Source organism: Pongo abelii, chromosome 5 (genome assembly GCF_028885655.2).
Source record: "Pongo abelii isolate AG06213 chromosome 5, NHGRI_mPonAbe1-v2.0_pri, whole genome shotgun sequence".
Taxonomy (NCBI): Eukaryota; Metazoa; Chordata; class Mammalia; order Primates; family Hominidae; genus Pongo; species Pongo abelii.
In genome coordinates, this window is record NC_071990.2 from 156,895,607 (window position 1) to 156,916,938 (window position 21,332).

The 21,332-nt window shown below is 44.2% G+C and overlaps 1 protein-coding gene across 5 annotated transcripts in view; it reads left to right on the forward strand.

Moving 5' to 3' along the window:
- Positions 1–21,332, forward strand: part of TIAM2 (TIAM Rac1 associated GEF 2) — a 131,323-nt gene that overhangs the window by 67,178 nt on the left and 42,813 nt on the right. For all 5 annotated transcript variants that reach the window (XM_054558358.2, XM_054558352.2, XM_054558355.2 and 2 more), the window contains one exon: positions 17,742–17,845. In XM_054558358.2, coding sequence (XP_054414333.2) covers positions 17,742–17,845 — 104 coding nt within the window. The remainder of the gene's footprint in view (positions 1–17,741; positions 17,846–21,332) is intronic.

Sequence of the window (21,332 nt, forward strand, 5' to 3'; positions counted from 1 at the left end):
ATATCTACCAATACTGTCAGGCTCATTTTGTTCATTTTAAAGAAAATGTTTTTTTCTCACCTTTATTTTCCAAGTAAAAATTGTGGTTCTTGAAAAAAAGCAGTTAGTTCCGCTCCCAACACAGTTGTACATATGTTTTTCCTCAATGCTACGATTGTGCTTGGGTATGCCGCTGACGAGTTGTATGTGTGCTTCCTGAACATGTTCCAAGGGTGGAGATTTAGGAAAATTACCAATTTTTGCTGCTCCACTGAGGACATTCTTAAGTGAAACTGGCACGTTTTTAAATGTAAGAGTGTGGCAATGAAGAGCGCAATGGTGCTGAGCGCAGTTTGGTGTTCCTGCCTTATTTGTGCTGAGACAGCAGCAGATGTTTTGCACCATCAGTGCACATGTCCTCAGAGAGCAAAAGGCAAATGACATTTGACATTTTTCTGAAAATAATTTTCAACCTGCGGACTCCTTGGAAGGGTCTCTGTGACCCCAGGAGTCTACAGACCACACCTGGAGAAGGGCTCTTCCGATACATATGGAGCAGCAACACAGAGGAGCAGAAAATTCATGTTCCAGGTTAATCAGGGCCACTCTCCAGGGAGGGTCTCACCTGTGTTAACCCCTACGGAGTGAGAAGGTAGATGAGGGGGCATAAAGCGTTCCAGGCGCAGAGAAGCTGGGAGGAGGCCGGGGCTGTCTAGCTGTGGGGAGGTATGTGAGTAACTCAGACGGTTGGAGACTCAGGTGCAAATGGGGAAGAGGAGAAGGTAGGGTGAGACAGGTGAGCAGGGCCAGGTGACAAAGGGTCCAGGGAGCTGCGAGAAGCCTGGATGTAAAGATCCACAGGGAAAAGATGATCAGGGCATGGTGGGTCAGGTTTGTAGGTTAGAAAGACCGGCAGCCCCAGTGCCAGCCAGGGAAGGGCATTGCAGCTGCTGCTAGTCTCCTAAGAGATGATGAAGGGTGGCCAGGCAGCAATGGGCTGAGAGGTGGGTGGCACAGCGTGGCAGGCAGTCCCTGCCCTTCCCTCCCTCAGAGCACATAGGTAGGAGGAGATACTCTGTCCTCCTTTTTTACAGGGACTCTGTCTTGTATTTGTCACCAGTAAATCACTGGGCACATAAGTAGAGTCATTCAACAAATATTTGCTTGAACATTTGAACAAATGAGTAGAGGGTATAGGAACAACAGGACTCAGAATATGAGAAAGAAGAAAACCCCAGGTCTTCCACTTTAAACATTTCAACATTGGCGTGATTTGGCTGTGTCCCCACCCAAATCTCATCTTGAATTGTAGTTCCCTTAATCTCCATGTGTCATGGGAGGAACCAGGTAGAAGTAATTGAATTATGGGGGTGGTTTCCCCCATGCTGTTCTCGTGATAGTGAGTGAGTTCTCATTAGATCTGATCATTTAAAAGGGGCTTCCCCCTTTGCTGGGCACTGATTCTCCTTGCTGCCGCCATGTGAAGGGAGACATGTTTGCGTCTCCTTCCACCATGATTGTAAGTTTCCTGAGGCCTCCCCAGCCCTGCGGAACTGTGAGTCGATTAAACCTCTTTCTTTTATATATTAACCACTCTCAGGTTTGTCTTTATTAGCAGCGCGAGAATGGATTAATACAAACATTAACTTTATTTTTCAACAAGATTCTAAGGCTTATGTTATATATAAAATGTGGCTTATTTAAGGTGTGCAAAATAAAACTCGCAGCTAAGAAGGGAGCTGTGGCTTTGTTTATACCTTGAGATTCAATCTGGGTGCAAATAATTTGAGAATTTTTTGCCTTCAAGGTGGGAAATGAACTTCCATACCTAATCCTGAATTCAAGCACATAAATTAGGTCCATGACATGAGATTTGCAATTTTTTACCCCATGGTGGGTACCCATCACCTGTGAAGAACACACTGAGGCCAAGCTGAGAAACCAGTGATTTCTGGAGAAAAATATTTTTCTCTCATTTTACTTTTCTCTGGTTTAACAAGTGTTTAGTCACTGCCTGTTGTGTCGGGCGTTGATCTAGGAGTGCTAGAGATAAACAGTGAACACAGCAGGTGAAAAAAGCATGCTTGCCCACGTGGAGCTTACTTGTATTTTAGTGTGTAGACATACAGAGTAAGCAGGAACCTCACAATTAAGAAGTTATATAATGTACTCACAGATGATAAGTGTGATGGAACGAAAATTGATCAGGGTGGGAGGGATGGGGAGTAGGGACCAGGCTGGTTGCAGTTGTTCACAGGGCAGGCCGGTAGTGCTCAGGGAACAATGGACGCCTAGGAGCACAGGCTTGTGGGAGGTCAGGGATGGGGCCACATGGCCGTCAGGGGGCAAAGCCTTCCAGGCTGAGGGAACAATCACATGTGCCCCGAAGTGGCCTGTTTTTCGGCAGGTGTGTCTGGAAGGGCAAGGGAAGAGCAGAGCAGTGAGAGGTGAGGCCCAGAGGAAGTGTGAGGCCAGATCAGGCCAGATCAGGCTGACCTCAAAGACCATTGTGAGGTCCATTTATTGGAGGGAAGGGAGGAGCCATTGCAGAGAAGGAGGAGCAGAGAAGTAGTGACATGATCTGATGAGTGATTGGTAAGGATCATTGAGTGTTGTTGAAAATAGACTGAAGGAGGCAGTGGCGGAACAGAGGCTTTGCTGTCACCCAGGCAAGAGGTGAGGGGGTGCTGTCTGCTTGGGGTGGTGGCAGTGGCAGTAGAGCCAACAGAGCTCGCCCAGAGACTGGAAGGAGACGGGTCAGGGGTGACCCCCAGGTTTTGGCCTGAGCATCCAGAAGGTTGGAGTTTCCATCAGTTAAAATAGGAAGATGGGTGTGGAGCAGCTTTGGGAAACGATGAGGAATTGGTTTGGGAACTCCTTGTGTTTAACCTCTGTTCATGTTGAATATTTCACCTGCTTCCAAAACCATTTTGAAATGAAAACCCATCTATAAAATTCCATAAGAGGCATCAAAATTAGCAACAGGAAGAGAAAGTGGGGAAATTTTAAAAGGCACATTGGTCTTTTCTCTAGATTGGATGGTGTTGGGAAGCGGGAGTTACTCTATTATTGGGAATTTTAATAATCTTATCTAGAAGATGCTCTAAATGGTAAATGAATTTACAATGAAAATGTATCTATAAAATTCCATTAAATTCATCAAAATTAGCAACATAAAGAGAAAGGGAGGAAATTTGAGTGACACGTTACCCCTTTAAAGATGCCCACTCATAGTGTAAGGCAAACACATATTTGTTTATAGGAGAATAAATCAATAGGCTTTGAAATACATATTGTAGCACATCAATTCCTTTCATTTCAGACAATTTAGTTCTGATCTGTTGTATCTTATAAATTTATTTCTGCCCTACCATACTCAGCTATGATTATTTATAAATTATCCAATCTCATATAAATCCATTTATCTTTTATCCTTTCTTGCATTTGGCTGTTAACATCTTTAACATGTCATGGGAAAATGTGACAAAGTTCAAGTTATCCCATTTTGTTACTTGTTGGTAGCTCTGGAAAAGGTTATTTGGAAAAAAGCACATGAAATTGTTAACAAAGTTATTGTGTATCTTCTGTTAGGAGCTCTGGCCAGCTGCCCTGGGGAGTGAGCAGGTGCTATTCCACAGTTTCTAGAGCGGCAGGATGCCCCCTCCTTCCAGAAGTCTCCCAGTGGGCTTGCTGCCAAATCTGGACTTCCCAGTGAAGCACTTGGAAACTGCTGAATGAAAGGACATGTGATCCTCCACATTTTAACATTTTTCTTTCCAAACACTAGTTATTTTCTCCTAAATTGCCATTTGTGAATCTAATTCTGTCTTTCATGTTTCAGTTGATGAATGGCCATGCCATTCTTTTGTGAAGTTTAGGCATCTTTGCATAGCAGTATTAGCAACATTATTTGAACATTTATTGAATTTTGTCATTATTATTTTATACAAATGATTGAGGAAAAATGGGGGCTGAAAATGTTGACAAGAAGCCTAGCTTTCCTAAGCTTAATACCCATGACCCCAAAATGCCAGTCACCGGGTGTGTCCAGCCAGCAAGACGTTAGCTCCATATGGATGCTCTTTGACCTTGAATGTATTAGTCTGTTCTCATGCTGCTAATACAGACATACCCGAGACTGAGTAATTTATAAAAGAAAGAGGTTTAATTGACTCACAGTTCCGCAGGGCTGGGGAGGCCTCAGGAAACTTACAATCATGGTGGAAGGAGAAACAAACATGTCCTTCTTCACATGGCGGCAGGACGGAGAAGTCCCGACCAAAAGGGGGAAAGCCCCTCGTGAAACCATCAGATCTCGTTTGAACTCGCTGTCACCAGAACAGCATGGAATAACCATGCCCGAGATTAAATCACCTCCCACCGGGTCCCTCCCAGGGCAGGTGGGGATTATGGGAACTACAATTCAAGATGAGCTTTGGGTGGGAACACAGCCAAACCATATCACTGAGCAAGTCAGTATGTGTTCACTGGGGAAAGAGGAGAAAATTAATACATGTGCTAGGTCTACTTAAAAGATGTGGCACAAATAGAAGTTTTATCATTTTTTGAGATCTCTGGGAGTAGAAGTTCACAGAACCTGAATACTCACCTTTCATGCTTCTTATTTACAATTGTAGTCTGTGAGAAGTATGGGGCTGCTTGCATGTCACACTGGCGGAATCATGGGCTCTTCCTCTTTTGAACTCTGAAAGCATTTTGTCTGTATGCCTGATATGAAAGTTGCCTTGCAATATTGCTCACTGTGTGCCTGTCCTAATTAACCTGCTACTGACAATCCCTTGAAAACAGGGACTTTGAAGAGTATAAAGGATGTTTCAGACACAGCAGCCAGCACAATTCTTGATAAAAATAGCAGGCATTGAGTAAATAGCTATTGAGTGAAAGGAAGGTTGTTAGAAATCTCTTAATGAGGCCGGGCTTGGTGGCTCACGCCTGTAATCCCAGCACTTTGGGAAGCCGAGGCGGGTGGATCACCTGAGGTCGGGAGTTTGAGACCAGCCTGACCAACATGGAGAAACCCCATCTTTACTAAAAATACAGAATTAGCCAGGCATGGTGGTGCATGCCTGTAATCCCATCTACTTGGAAGGCTGAGGCAGGGGAATCACTTGAACCCGGGAGGTGGAGGTTGCGGTGAGCCGAGATCGTGCCACTGCACTCCAGCCTAGACAACAACAGCAAAACTCCATCTCAAAAAAAAAAAAAAAAAAAAAAAAATCTCTCAATGAAAGTTAAGGCAACGTTCTTAAGAATGGATTATGGGAGATAAAAGGAATCCTTGGAACACATCTTGAGGCTTCCATGATTTCTTCTTTATAAATCTGATGCAAGGGAATGGTGCCGAGACTTTCTTGAGCGGAGGTCTCCATCACTGGCACATGTGTGGAGGGCACCCTGGGATGGCCCATGGCTGTGGTGGTGGAGAACCACATGCCCCAGCTCTGGAGTCCTACTGCATATCCCAGGAGTCCAAGGAGCCTAGCTGCTGGCCCACGTCTGTGCTGCTCTGCAATTTTAATAGGCTAATTGGTGCCCATGACAGTTAATTTGCCAGCTAAACCAAAACCACAGCTAAAAAAGAACAGCAACTTCTTTATTTTTTTTTAATTACAAAAAAAGTTTTTAAGACGGAGTCTCGCTTTGTCACCCAGGCAAATGGTGCGATCTCAGTTCACTGCAACCTCTGCCTCCCAAGTTCAAGCGATTCTCCTGCCTCAGCCTCCTGAGTAGCTGGGACTACAGGCACGCACCACCACACCCAGATAATTTTTGTATTTTTTAAAATAGAGACAGGGTTTCACCATGTTGGCCAGGCTGGTCTCGAACTCCTGACCTCAGGTGATCTGCCTACCTCGGCCTCCCAAAGTGCTGGGATTACAGGTGTGAGCCACCGTGCCCAGCCTGAGAACAGTAACTTTTATATTACCAGTAGAGGCCAATAGTGACAGTGAGTTGTGTTTTAATTTGGGGATGGTAACATTTGTAAGACTATGGGTCTCAAATAAGGTCTCAAATGGATTCTAGTTCCTGACTTTTTCATCTGTGACCGTGGGCAAGTTACTATAACTATTTTCTTGACTCTTAAAACAAGGGATCAGGCAAAATAGTTTAAAATTTTTTCCTTCTCTCTCTGAAAGTCTTGTATTTAACGTGATTGAAGTGACAATATAAGGACTTCAGGAGTGTACATTTCCTCCAAAATTTTATGAAGTGAAAAAAGCAAAGTAATGGACCAAACATTCCATTTTGGTTTTGCAGCCAGTCTCATTCCCTCCTTAAATGGAGTCAGGTCTTGACTGCGGTAGAGAACGTGTTTGTTAAGGCTTCCTAATAATAGCAGGCTGTCTCAATATGAAGTTCACAAAGAACCTTAAAAACATTAATTATCCCTCACATCACCCTGATGGAGCAGAGATGTGTTATTATCATTTTACTTCACAGCTGGGTAAATCAAGGTATAGAGACACATCAAGCCTCTGGTACCTTGGACGAGGTCATAGTCAGTGGCACATATGGATAGAACTGTGTCTTCCTGTTTTTCCTTCCATGTAGGGAAAAATGTCTGGATTTTAACTGCTTTTTTTTTCCTTTTAAAGATTTATCTATTAATATACATAGAGTAAAACCCAGTTATAATTTGCCTTGCAGTAAAGCAAATTTAGATGTGACCGGATTGCTGATAGTCCTTGTCTTCTCATCTGGATTCTTATCTGAGGGTTGGGACTGTTGATCAGAAAGGTCTTGTGATCATCTGGGGCCTTCTCAGTTCAGGGAAAGGTCAGTTGTTTACGGTCATAGCTTCACTATCTATTCTTGTTCCTCTTTTGATGGTTCGTACAGATTTTCCTTAATCTTGCAATCATGTGGCCATATATTTCCTGTGATTTGTTTCTTTGGAACCCACTTATGGTGGTGTTTTGCTGTTAATTCTAATTTCTTTCCTGTAATATCTACCCTGACTTCCTTATCTTCTTTTTTAAAAATTGAATAGAATTAACATACTATACAATTTACCTTTTACACTGTACCATTCTGTGGTTTTCAGTATATTCACAAAATTGTGCAACCATCACTACTGTCTAATTCCACAACATTTTTATTCCCTCAAAAAAGAAACCTCACACCCATCAGAAGTCACTCTTCAAGGCCGGGCGCAGTGCCTTACGCCTGTAATCCCAGCACTTTGGGAGGCTGAGGTGGGCGGATCACAAGGTCAAGAGATCGAGACCATCCTGGCCAATGTGGTGAAACCCTGTCTCTACTAAAAATACAAAAATTAGCTGGGCATGGTGGCGCACACCTGTCTCAGCTACTTGGGAGGTTGAGGCAGGAGAATCACTTGAACCCAGGAGGCAGAGGTTGCAGTGAGCCAAGATCGTGCCACTGCATGCCAGCCTGGTGGCAGAGCAAGACTCCATCTCAAAAATAAATAATAAAATAAATAAAATAAAAATAAAGAAGTCACTCCTCATCCTCCATCCTCCAACCCTCGCTCCTGGCAACTATGAATCTACTTTCTGTTTCTATGGATTTGCCTATTCTGGGCATTTCATATAAAAATAAAAATACAATGTGTAACCTGTTGTGTCTGGCTCCTTTCACTTAGCATAATGTTTTCAAGGTTCATCCATATTGTAGTATGAATCAATCCTTCCTTCCTTTTTATGGCTGAATAATATTCAATTCACCTTCCTTTAATCCAAGAGAACCGTAGCACTTACTGAAAAGTGTCCTCAAATTTTCTTTTTTCTGTAGCAACTTCCTCCAATAGAATCTCGTGTGTACTTTTGTCTAGGTTTCTTCTCAAAGTCTTTAAATAGAACTCCAGCTAAGTAGTCCTAAGGGCTTTGAACTTAAATTCAACTTTATTAAAATTCTTTGAGTGTTTGAAATACAGTATTGTCTGTTACATGCCTCCGAAGGTAAGTAAGTGTGGCATTGGCGTGTCCTCCCAGTGCTAGTGGGTGTCCGTTTCCTTGCAGTGCCAAGACCTTGGTTGAAGATCTCTCTCGTCATTGACTGTGTATTTTTCACTGGGGCTCATAAAACCCCATAGGAGGCTCTGCACCTTCTTTCTTTGGGTTAAGCATGCTGCCTCAGTCACTGCCATAGCCTGCCTGGTGAAGGAAGATGTGGGTACATCTAAACACTCTTTTTCGTTGTTCTAAGAAGGAGTGTTGCAGTCAGTGTGGAGGTGGCTGGCAGCACCTTTCTACTGTGAGAACATCTGCCATGTTCCTTTAAGTATTCTTTCCCACTCTAAGGACATTTATCACAAGACAATTGAATCAGATCCTGGCAGCCTGCTATTAAGAAACATTTACTACCAGCATTTACTTTACTGCTCTCTGTTTATTGCCGGTGTTAGCTTGCATTGTCAAAAACATCACCAATTGGAATGTGACCTCAGGTTAAATGGACTTGGAAGATTTATGAATCTTTCTAGCACAGTATTTGTGCTATAATAGAATTTATTTCTTTGCAACCTTAACAGTAATATTCAGACTGCTGCTTTGAATTTCCCTGACACGAGTCATAACAATAAAAAAATGCAAAGTCCCAGATATGGTCAGAAAAGAAGACTGATTTTTATCTATATTAAGAGTAGGTAATAATAAATGGTGATCTCTTTGTTAATGGTGCAGTTTGGGACTTGACTCACCTTTGAATGTGGTCAACTCAAGAGTTACTTTTTTTTTTCCCTCTCAGTTATTTCTATTATTTCATTTAAATGCTTTGTTTTCGTTCTCTTTCACTGACTGATGATCAGAAATATTTGCCTGGATGGCACAGTACAGCTAATGTCATTAATGAAAGGTGGCACAAACCACCGCATTTTAAAGTAAAAGTATGAGTAAAATTTTGGACAATCTGTGTTACTTAAAAATATGCATTGCTATACAAAGTTTACAAATTTATTTAGAAGAAATTGTTTTAAAAGCAAGGTCTTGCTCTGTCGCCTAGGCTGGAGTGCAATGGCACAATCACAAGCCACTGCAGCCTCTACCTCCTGGGCTCAAGTGATCCTCCTGCCTCAGCCTCCTGAGTGGCTGGGACTACAGGTGTGCATCACCATACCTGGATAACCTTTTTTTAATAGAGATGGAGTCTTTCCATGTTGCCCAGGCTGGTCTTGTGAACTCCTGACCACAAGCAATCCTCCTGCCTTGGCCTCCCAAAGTTCTCGGATTATAGGCATGAGTCACCCCACTGGCCACAAAGTTAAATTTAAAAGGAGAGATTCTGGCTGGGTGCCATAGCTCATGCCTGTAATCCAGCACTTTGGGAGGCTGAGATGGGTGGATCACTCGAGGTTAGGAGTTCGAGACCATCCTGGCCAACATGGCAAAACTCCGTCTCTACTAAAAATACCAAAAAAAAAAAAATTAGCCGGATGTGGTGGCATGCACCCATAGTTGCAGCTACTCAGGAGGCTGAGGCACGAGAATCACACCTGGGGAGGCGGAGGTTGCAGTGAGCTGAGTTCATGCCACTGCACTTCAGCCTGGGTGACAGAGCAAAACTCTGTCTCAAAAAAAAAAAAAAAAAAAGAAAAAAGATTTTCAAAGATTTCTTTGCAAATGTTCAACGTGCTCTTTGTACTGTGATAACTGGCTGTGAGCATTAATGCAGAGTTTTGTAATAGTGGGTGAAGCTTGGAGAACTGAAAAAAAGTCTTAATTTTCTATTTACATAATGCTATTATGCCTCAGCTGGCAGCTTTGATTTACCCAAATTTTAATCTTTTCTTAAAATTACATTTGTACTTTTTTTAAAAAACAAAAGATACATAAAATGAAGGAATTGAATGGGGGTAATTTCTGAGTTTCTTTTCTGATTAAAATTCTTTGATTCTCTATGAGTTTTTCATTTATGGAATTGCATAGGATAAATTCTGGGAAACTGAATAGAGAAACTGAGTAAATCAAATAGATTAATAACATAATTCAAATAAAGTACGTTATTTTATCTGAATGTGAGTAGATAGTAGAATGTAAGTATTAAATGTCAGAGACGTGTAACTCTAATGCTGAAGTGGATTATGTAGTTGAAAACTTAATTAAACCATTTATTATTCACTTGTAACTACTTTGACATTATTTTTTAGATTTTTTTCAGTCTTCTTAGAAAATTATTCTTCTATAGTTTTCACATCAGAAGAGGTTTCTAAGGATTAATGATTTAATCAACTAAAAACATTTTTTGAGCCTGAGATGAGAGTCCCACTGAAATACACTTCATCGTTATCTGGCTGCTATATTTTTAATTGCTTTAGTGAGTATATTTTATCTTTCTTTGGGAAGTGAGGGAGGCTAATACTCAGAGGGTGCAAAATGCTATGGGTTGGATGCATTTTGCATCCTCTGATGCCACTTGATTCTCCTAGAGGTAAAGTTGAGGTCCTGGCCACGGGGAGGGGCAGAGGCAATTCTCAGAGGTGGTGGCGTTGACCACCAGGTGACATTTTGGAAGTTTGTGTTTCTGTTTTTGGTTATCATGATGATTCCAGGGATGGTGACATTTGGTAGTTGGGGACATGGTTGCTGGACATCCTGCAGTGATCAAGTTAATCCCATACATTGTACATTGTTCGACTGGACCTTAATGGAGGTGAAAAAACATGCATATAATTATCTGAGCTAGAAATTACCTCCATTTTACAAAGAAATGCAAATTATTTTTTCCCCACAGCTATAGGGTACTTGGAATTTCTGGGAAGATGGCAACCCAATAAATAAAGGAAGTACATCCTTTGTTTTGCTCAGAACTTTGCCAAGAGTTTTGCCATTTTGGAAAGTCATGTCACTGATGGTCATACCACCAAGACACACTGGCATTGGTCTCTGGTGAAGCTTGGGACAAGGCCTGTAGAGCCAGTGGCTGACAGCTTCCTCACAGCTTCTGGAGAGGTTCTGCTGCCATTTACATATGGAGTATAATTCAAACAAAGTATTCAAACACATAGTTTTTAATTATAAATTACTTTCCATTTATTTTTCTTTTTGTCTTATTTTTAGGGTAGTATATTGCTTTTGAAGAAACTACGTATGGAGGTAGATTATATTAAGAATGATTTTTATTTCAGGATAGTAAAAGTATATATTATCAAAAAGGACCCTTTGGATATGAGAGTATTAAAAATCAATATACTATAATATATGCTTTGAAGCATGAAAAACATATTTTAAAAACAGTTTTCATTCTCATGCCCGATACTTTTAGTCTATTTCAAATGAATCCTCAGTCTGCAATTTGAAGCACGACTTTTTCTGATGCCGTGACTGCTGTCTTAGTTCCTTTGTGCTACTGTAAAGAATAGCACACACTGGGTAATTTTAAAACAAATTTACAGGCTCACAGTCCTAGAGGCTGGGAAGTCCAGTATCAAGGTTCCATTAGGTTTGGTGATTCGGATTCCAAGATGGCACCTTGAACGCTGCGTCTTCACACGGCTGAAGGTGGAAGGGTAAACAGTGGAAGAGAACAGAGCCACTCCTAAGAGCCCTTTTTATCATAGCATTAATATTCATGAGTCATGGGTAGAGCCCTCATGACCTAAACACCTCCCACTAAGTCTACCTCCCAACACCGTTGCATTGAGGATTAAGTTTCCAACACATGAATTCTGGGGGACACATTCAACCCATAGCAACTACCATTATTTCTAAAAAAAAAAAAAAAAAAGTCATCTTGTACCTAAGAAGAGAAAACAAATGTTCTCCTGTCACTTTGCATTTCTTGTTTTTGGCTACAGATTAATATCATGTTGAGATTTTTAATTTAATTTCTCTTTAACTGCTGTTCCTGAGAACTGGGGAAGGCACTCTCAGACTTTGGGGTGGAGTGGTTCTTAGATCACTTTTTCTAGGAACCGGTTGTTTGTCCTCAGGAGGCCCCGTCCTGGCTGCTGGAAAGGCAGGGGAAATCTTCCCTACCTGTCCTTACTATCAGGAGCTGCCTGGTGTCTCCAGGGTCTGCTGGCGGCCACCTGGTGGGTGTCCAGGGACTACAAAGAACTTTGTTGCCTAGTCTCTTGCTGCCTGGTTGAGTAGGGAGGAGGCTGCCAGCAAGACTGGGATTATGGGATGGCATCAGCCAGATGAACCATATGTAGCTGCCTGAGGAGCTGTCAGGCTCCTCCAGGCATGGAGAGTCAGGCTTCCTTAGGATTAAGCCGCAGGTGAGATGCTGGCAGGGACACCACCACGCACGCCAGGCCTTCTCCCAAGCTTCCCATTGCTGCCCATTTCCAAAGAATTCCCCCTTGAGCCTATCACAGTGAGCACCTAGATCTATTGGTGCTTTCTGGGCAACAGGAAAAAGAAATGGCAAAACCCACACGTTTGCATATTAACTGTGCTAGGTTGGATTTGGAAATGATGTAACTGTATATTTTGAATTCAGATTACGAGTTGTGTGGGTGAGACAACCTTAACTTCAACATTTCCTGATATTTCTGTTTTTAAGTTGGTACCCAGGATGTTCCTTTAACAAATGTTTTGCCCTTTCGTTTTAAAGGATCTGGGGTTGCCAGTGACTTGGCTGACAGTGGTGCTAATGGGCCAGGTACTGACGCACAGTTCAGGAGGAAGCTGAATGACCAGGTGTTCAAACATAAAGCCACATCTGTTCCCCAGTTGTCTGTAAGGAGCTATAGGCTGTGCGGAAGATCAGGGAGGCAGGCATTTTCTGTGGTAGCCTGCCTGGAGTGTCATCCTTGTCCACAGCATCGTTTTTTTGTTTGTTTGTTTTGAGACGGAATCTCACTCTGTGTTGCCCAGGCTGGAGTGCAGTGGTACGATCTCAGCTCACTGCAACCTCCACTTCCCGGGTTCAAGTGATTCTCCTGCCTCAGCCTCCTGAGTAGCTGGGGTACAGGCGCCCACCACCATGCCCGGCTAATTTTTTGTATTTTTAGTAGAGATAGGGTTTCACCATGTTAGCCAGGATGGTCTCGATCTCCTGACCTCGTGATCCGCCCCCCTCAGCCTCCTAAAGTGAACCACTGCGCCCAGCCCACAGCATGTTGATTAAAGGAGAAAGATGGCCGAGCCTGGTCTCGTGACTGCTCTGGCCATGGCACCTTGTACTTGGTGGATGCACAATGTCTGGCACCCATGGGAACTAGGGGATAAGTAAATTAAATGACAGATCCAAATTGAGGGGACCAGACTGTAACTTGGGACATTGCAGCTCTGCTGGCTCAACTGCTAAGTAGAAGCTCTTCCGCTAAGTAGAAGCTCTTGTTGGCTGTGCTAAATGTTAGATTTTTCCAAATTGCGAGACCTCTGCCCCAAACTGTTAATTTCCATGAGAAATGTGATGAGAAAGACAAAAGGATATATTAACCAGATACAAATAGATAACTCTTGACTTGAATTTATAATTTGTTTTTTTCCATGATTGCAGTCATATTGGCCAGAGGCTTTTTCTGGAGTGAGTCTGAACATCTGTACTGTACAATGCTGAGTGCAGGGCGGGCAGGAAGCAAGTGCTTATTACTCTCTGATAAGGACAAAGAACCCCTGAAACATGTTGCACTATATATGTCCTGATGAGGCTCTCCCAGGTGGGAAGCCAGATTTTCGCCTGGGAGGGGCAGGATATATTTACTCCCTTTAGCAGCTGGTGCTCAGGATGTGGGCAGAATATAAGGGGGCTATGTATAGGCATTTGGCACCCAGGACAGGATGCCTCTTTCAAACAGCTTTGTAAATAAGCATTCGGATTTTACCAGCCTCCACTCTTTTTAAAGCCAGTCTTCTATTCTTCCAGAATGTACTTTTATCTCATGTCTCTTCTATAAAGAACACTAAGGGCACCCTCCTTTTACGGGGATACAGGTCCTGGTAAAATTGGAGGCTCCCAGAGCCGGGGATGACAGCTGTGGACACTGTCCAGCTCGGATTCTCCTGTGCTCTGTCATGTCCAGGACAGTGCTGGCGCATTGCTGGTGGCTGCAGGGACTCTGTGTATGCGCAGATGCATTCTACCTGGGGGAAACTTGGGCGGTAGAACACCGCTGAGATTTCCTGTCTTGGCGGATCTCAGGAACTGTCCACAGCTGCCTTCTCTTCTCAGATTCCCAGGGCCAGCCTCAGTGGGAGCTAGTTCCTTTGGGCCATCCTGTCCAAGCCTGTGCCTCAGAGAGAATCCGGTGGCACCCAAAGTTTCCTTGAAGTTAAGGGGTTCTAGGGGGCCTAAAGGAGCCTCACTGATTCAAAGCTAAGCCTTTATCCTGGAGTGAGCAGGGTTCTGACAGGAAGGGGTCAATATTCTCTTACCAGGTACACGTTGCCCCCTTTCTCATGCTTACCTGAAACGAACCTCTTCCTCCCTAAGTGAATAATACTTCTTTGTCTCTTTTATAAGAGGCGAACATTGGTTCGGGGAGTTTTCAGTGTTTAAGTTCCAAAATCTTGTGAAGAGATTGACTCGGATGACTCAGGATTCACTTGGCACCCGCTTTTGACATCAGCCATGCTATTTTCACTAGCATCCATCTGGCATCTTGGGCACCAAAGCTCCTTATGCCCTTGCCACAGCTGAGTTCTTGGTGGGACTCAAGGTCTTGTTCATCTTTGTATCCCTAGTACTTAGAACATGCCTGATGTACAGCAGGGGCTGTGAAATCCCCATCATCAATGAATGTGCATGTGGATCCTGTGTCCTATTTCCTGTACTTGATGTAACTCTTTGGAAATACCAAGGCTTCTTATTTACAAGGTAAAGGCAGCACTAATGCAAATTTGATTCTGTAACCTAGGTAATGCACTTTTACATTGTATGGCTTCTGTGACATGGCTCTTTTTTGATGGCCTTATACTTCTTTTTAAATTCTCTATAAAAAGAAAGGTACCTCTCTTGAGAGTCACCCTCTCCTACACCCTTATGCACTGATGTTTCCATGGTTCTCTCCTTGGTCCTCTTGATGTCATCCACCCCCTTGGCTTCACTGCTATGGAGTGATAGTCTGATGACTTCCAAATCCATGTCTCTGTGAAGGCCTTTCTGGGCTTTGGACTCTGGACTCCGTGATCACTGAAAATCTCCCACTGCATGGCCCACACGTGTCTCAGACTCAGCATTGTGGAAGCTAAGCTTGTTATCCCCACTTCTCCCCTTGCCGCATTCCCCATCTACCTGGTCACCTAGGACGTAGAAACCAGGCGTCTCCCTCAATGCCTCTCTTTTCTGTATCTTTTTATATTTAATAAGTGACAAAGAGGGGACCCATGGAATCTACCTCCTCAAATACTCAACCATCCCTTACTTTTTTCTGTTGCTCTCTTCTGTGATCTTCTGGTCCTTACGCCTTGTACCTGTGATGTCACTGTGACTTTCTTGTCCTCCATCCATCCGTCCATCGAGGACACTCTTCCATCTCTGCCCCACTCTGTGCAGCCACACTCGACAAGTTCCCTGATGGTGCCCGGCTCCTCCTAGCACTGGCCTTTACTCAGGCCACTTCCAGTCCCAGAATCCCCTCTCCCCGCTGCCCACCCTGCCTTGTCTTCAGCTTGGAAGTCAAATCAATATTCCTTCGACATAAAGGCTTTGCTCAAGTGTCTGCTCTCCTTTGAAGTGTTTTAAGGGCCCAGGGAGAATTAACTTGCTTCCTGAGTGTCCCCACTCAGCAGCCTGTGGGCTTTCCTCATATCATCTGTGATACTTGGTTGCACTCATCTCTCTGCCTCCCCCTCCCTCACCAACTGCCTCTCCCCAGACTAGAAGCAGCCCATGAGAGCATTTCACTCATTTTTGCATCCCCAGCTCCTAGCACAGTGCCTGGAAAACAGCTGCTATTCAAGAAGTATGTGTTGAGTGCATGAACAGGGAGATACACTTAGGCTGGATACAGTAGGGCTGCTGTTCTTTTGTGACTTACCTAGATTGGTCTCCCTGAAGCCAAGGTATACACATCAGAGAAAGGAGGCAGTCTTAAAGGACAGCGGTGGGTCACTTGTGGTTGAGGGTCTCATCTTACTTCCCGTGCAGTCAGCTTGTTGGTGAGGGGACTGCCTCTGTGTTGTGGCATTAGGGGACTAGAGGAGGCAGGCCCAAGTCTGCTTGCTTGTCATTGCTACTCAAAATTTCCCCAGGGACCCCTCATGCCTTTCGGGTCAGCACTGCCTTCCCTAGGCTAACTTAACTCTGCAACCAACAACAGTAAGGTATGACCGAGATTATCTGTCTGGTCCTTATCTGGATGAGATTAGGGTGTCGGAAGAGGTAATGGAAGAAAAAAATTGGAGCTGCAGAATTCTGTAGATCATTGTATGTTTTCCAGAGGCCTTCTCCTATCTTAGAAGTGAGTGCCTGTGTAGTGGTTGGTAATATCAGCATGAACCAGCTACTGGCATTCTTGTCTCTCAGCTGTGCCAACCTCCAGGGGTTCCCCTAGCTTCTAAAGGTTCTCCAGAAACCATCTTCCCTGCCCCCATCATGCTGGGCAGTTTCTTTGTTTGCAAGTCTATCCAAGCCTCCTGGGCTTAGATCAGCTCAGATTGATTTCTTGTTGTACCTAACTTGGATCAGAAACCATCTGGTTTCACCTAGTTGAGGGGACGTTCTATCAAATACAAGAATTACAATGAAAACTTGTGTTGTGTTTTGATAGAGGCTGGTCTTTCTGTCTCTATTGGAGAAGAGTGCTGAGGATGGGATGTGTGCTTCCAGCTATAGGCTGGAAAGCTATGTGTTCTACTTATTTCATATTATTATTATTTATTTAAATTTTTTAATGTTTTAATTTTTAATTTACTTAAATTTAAAATTTTAATTTTTATTATTTTTATATTTTAATTATTACCCCGTCCCCTCCTCTCCCCTCCCTTCCCCTGCCATTCCTTCCCCTTCTCTTTCCTTTTCTTTCCTTTCTTGATAGGGTCTCATTCTGTCATCCAAGCTGGAGTGCAGTGGCACGATTACTGCTCACTGCAGCCTCGAACTCCTGGGCTCAAGCAATCCTCCTGCTTCAGCCATCCAAGTAGCTGGGATTATAGCCGCATACCTCCATGCCCGATTGTTTTTTTTTTTTTAATTTCTTGTAGAGACACTATGTAGTCTCACTGTGTTGCCCAGGGTGGTCTCGAACTCCTGGTCTTAAGTGATTCTCTCGCCTTGGCCTCCCACAGGCCTGAGATTACAGGCATGAGCCACCACACCTGGCCCATATTATTTCTTAGCCTTTACTCTGGAAGTTAATAAGGGTTTACTGATCCTCTTGGGACTTTCAAGTTAGGATGAAATTGTGGTTGATGCCAGCAAAAGAAACATGCTTGTAAATGAGCAAGTTGTAGATTGCAATAAGTATAATATTCCATCACTGGTTTCCAAGATTCTCTGGTAATTTTGCCTTCACTTAGCCAAAAATAGGGAAATACCAACAAAGTTGTTGCTGTTTGATTGTAGGTCCAAATAAATTACTTAAGACCAGGGCTTAGGGAAGTATAGTTTACACAACAATGAGAAGAGTGACAAGGTATTTAAGTCATTATTTTGATTGGTCTCTTTTGACCAAAACAGGCAGATGTTGCCTTATCAATTAGCAAGATCCTAGATCTGTTTCAGAAGACCATCTGTGTGCATAATTGTAACCTCAGTGTCATTCACGACTGCTCTGTACTGCCTCCTAGGTTGTTTTCTTCTTTCCTTTCTCCATGTGAGCCTTTAAACCAGGTGTTATTATTCTCTGCAAATGGCCAAACTCATGTATGTTTTTGTCATTTTTCATGCAGATTTCAGCAACGTCCCTGATATCACAACAGGTCTGAAAAGGAGTCAGACAGATGGCACTCTGGATCAGGTTTCCCACAGGGAGAAAATGGAGCACACATTCAGGGTAAGATACTGGCCCAAATCGCAAACCAAGAACCAGGCAGGCAAGTGTTAGTTCCCACCTTTACCCAAGGTGGGGAAAGGAGATGGAGTTACCTGTCTCTAGGTCCAGCAGTTGATACAAACACACATATATATGTTAAGGTTACAGCTTCCTTATTTATGTATTTTTTTTGAAGTGAAGTACGAATTGGAACCATTTACTTTAGCCAGAACTCCTCCATGACTTCTGGTATGCCATCAGAGAGCAGTGCACACTCTGCTGTTCATATATTGTGCTGGCTTTGCTTAGCGATTTTGACAAGGAAAACCTTGTCAAAAGGTGTTAATTACTATTCTCTTTCTTACATTTTTTTTTTTTGGCTGAAGATAAATTATTTTTGGAAAGTTGTCATTTTGTGTGATAAAACATATATAACATAAAATATGCCTTTTTTACTATTTTCAAGTGTATGCTTCTGTGGCATTAAGTATATTCACATTGGTTTGCAACCACCACAACCATCTAGAACTTTTTCATTATTCCAGACAGAAACTCTGTACCCCTTAAACAATAACTCTCCATTTCCCCCGCTTTCAACTCCCTCATAATTTCTATTCTACTTTCTGTCTTATTTGCCAATTTCTAGGTACCTCATATATTGGTGGAATCACAATGTTTGTCCTTTTGTTTCTGGCTTATTTCACTTAACATATGTCTTCTGGGTTTATCCAGGTTGTGGCATGTGTCAGACTTTCATTCTTTTTTATGGCTGAGTAATATTCCATTATATGGATACACCACATTTTGTTTATTCATTCATCTGTTGATAGACACCGGGATTATTGCTGCTGTTGTGGGTAATGCTGGAGTGAATGTTGGCATAAGAGTTATCTGTGTGAATCCTTGTTTTCGGGCCAAGGAGTGGAATTGCCAGGTCACGTGGTGATTCTCTGTTTAGCTTTTTGAGGAACAGCCCGTGGTCTCCCACAATGCTGCACTATTTGACATTCCCAGCAGCAATGCAGGAGGCTTCTACTTCATCCACATCCTTGGCAGCATTTGTTACGTTCCACTCCTTTCCTGTGTTTTTAACTGTTCGTCGTCAGCTAGCCTTTCAGAAATGGTCTGATTGACATAACCGTGTTAATATACAGTCCAGTTTTAATCGATTTTGAAATTATAAGTCTTCTGTATTTGTTTTTGTCTTAAATGCAAAATAAGAATGGAAGAAATAGAAGCAATGATAGGCATTTAAATGAAAGTTATAAAGTGGAACGATGCCTCGGTTGGGTTTAGACTAACACTATCACAAGATTCTTGGGGTATCACTTCACCAGCCGGAAACCTCTGTGGCCAAGGGTGCCTTTGCCCAAGTTTTGCTCGGGCCCACTAGGCCCACTCGACCTGGCAGGTTGTGCTCGACTTGCACTACTGGCCTGCATCCCATGCCTGCCAAGAGTGAGCAGAGTGGTGAGGGGTGTCTCAGTGAGCGCAGTGGTGAAGGGTGTGTCAGTGAGCACGTGTGGGGTCTGGCCACCACACACAGGCTGGCATGCTGGCTGTGGTGGGGCAGGCAGCAGCTGCAGGCTCTAGCATGGGCGCCAGTTCCCTGTGAAGCTACGGCTGGATCACACATATTACAAGCAGCTTCCATGGCCTGCACCAGTACCTGGAAGCTTGGAGATGCCAGGAACCGCTGAGCCCCAAAGAGGGTGGCATAGCCCTGGTTCTGGGAACTCCTAGGTCTGGGCTCCCTGAAGTGCTGCAGCTCTTCTCTCCTTGTCACCTGTAATGCCGCGAGCAAGGGGCGTGTTTTGGTCCTGTTTGTGTTGTAGCTTTTTCAGCCCTGCCATTACGCAGTTCCCGAATTCTTGTCCCATGACCAGGAAGAATGAGGTATGCGGACAATGGGAGGGTGAGCAAGGTGAAGAGGAGTTTTATTGAGCTATAGAGCAGCTCAGAGGAAACCCACAGTGGGTAGCTTCTCTCTGCAGGCTGGTTGTCCCATAGAGTGTTCACCTCTCAGCAGAGAGCAGACCCTGGAGTGGGTAGCTCCTCTCCACAGCTGGTGGTACTAATGTCTGCTTAGCTTTAAGCAGAGAGGAGACCCTGGAGTAGCTCCTCTCCTCAGCTGGTTGTCTCATTGTCTCTTTGAGTCTGGCTGAGTCCAGGGCTCAAAGGGGAGGAAGTGTGTACTGATTGGTCCATAGTGGCCATGTGCAGGCCCAGAAAAAGCTCCATAAGTTCCCACTCTGGTCTGTGGGACTGGCAGCCCAGGCCCCAGACTTCAGGCCTTCCCTGGCTTGAAGGTGGGGCTTTTCTGGGGACCCACCCCTTTCCACCCAGGAGCCTGTCTGCGTCCTGCCACTCTTCATGGTGCCCAAGCTGTTTGTGCCAAAAGGTGCCTGCAGGCCAGGGCCGAGCTGCCCTCAGTCCCCTCCTTGGCCTGCCTCCCATACTCGTTGGTGCCCAAAGTACAGCTGGGGGCTGGCATGTCAGTGCTGCCCTGAGCGTGTCCACACATGGCTGGGTTGCAGCAGTGCCTGGGCTCGGACTCAATTTTGCTCCAAGACCAGAGCGGGCGCCAGTAGGGAGAAGCCAGGCGGTGGGAGCAGGCTACTTTCAAGCCTGTGGGGGCAAGGGGTCCTTCCCAGGCCCCTGAGAATACAGAGATGCCTGGGTCCACAGTCGCAGCTAGGTGGCTGCAGCAGTGCCTGGGAGGGCGGGGCTTCTTCCTGCTCCTGGCCCCCAAGAGCACAGGGATGTCTGGGTCCAGAGCCACGGCTGGGCAGTCACAGCTGTGCCCAAGGAGCATGAGGCTCCCGCCCTGCCACTTCAGGACTGGGTGGGGCTTCCACATTCTCAGCTCCTGCTGGCTTCATGGAACGCACAGCCCTGGCCGTGCCTCCCCCACTGCAGCCAGCATCATTGCAGTGACTGCTCCAGATGGGCCACCACTGCCATCAAGACCACCAGGAGCCAGGCGCATGGCACACCCATGGGAGGAGCCATGTGGCATACCTTTTGGGGGTTGGTGACATCCCCTGTGTGTGAGGGGACCAGCTTAGAGCCTGCCAGCTTCAGAACGGATACTTCTGGTTCTGAAGTAGCTGGTTTGATGAAGCAGCTATGGGTTCTCAGCCTCCCCTCTCTTCTCCCTTTCCCTTCCTCACTCCCTGCTCTCTTCTCCCGTTTTCCATGCACCTTCTTCCAAATTTCTCCCTCTCCTTCTCCTCCTCATTCCTCATGCAGAGCAAATGCTCAGCTGTCTTCGCTGGCCTGGTTATGTCCCAGGATGCAAGTTATTTTACGAAACTGAAATTCATCAGCATTTTTAGTCCTTCTACTTTGTTCTATTTCTAGTGGGTTATTTAATTCTGGGAACTCAATATCATATCTAATATTCATTAGCTTTTTAATGAAGCAGTGGATCCTAGAGCATCAAATAGATGTGTTTTGATAGCTTTGTCTTAAATTATTTTAAATCTTATTTTAATAATAAAATAGA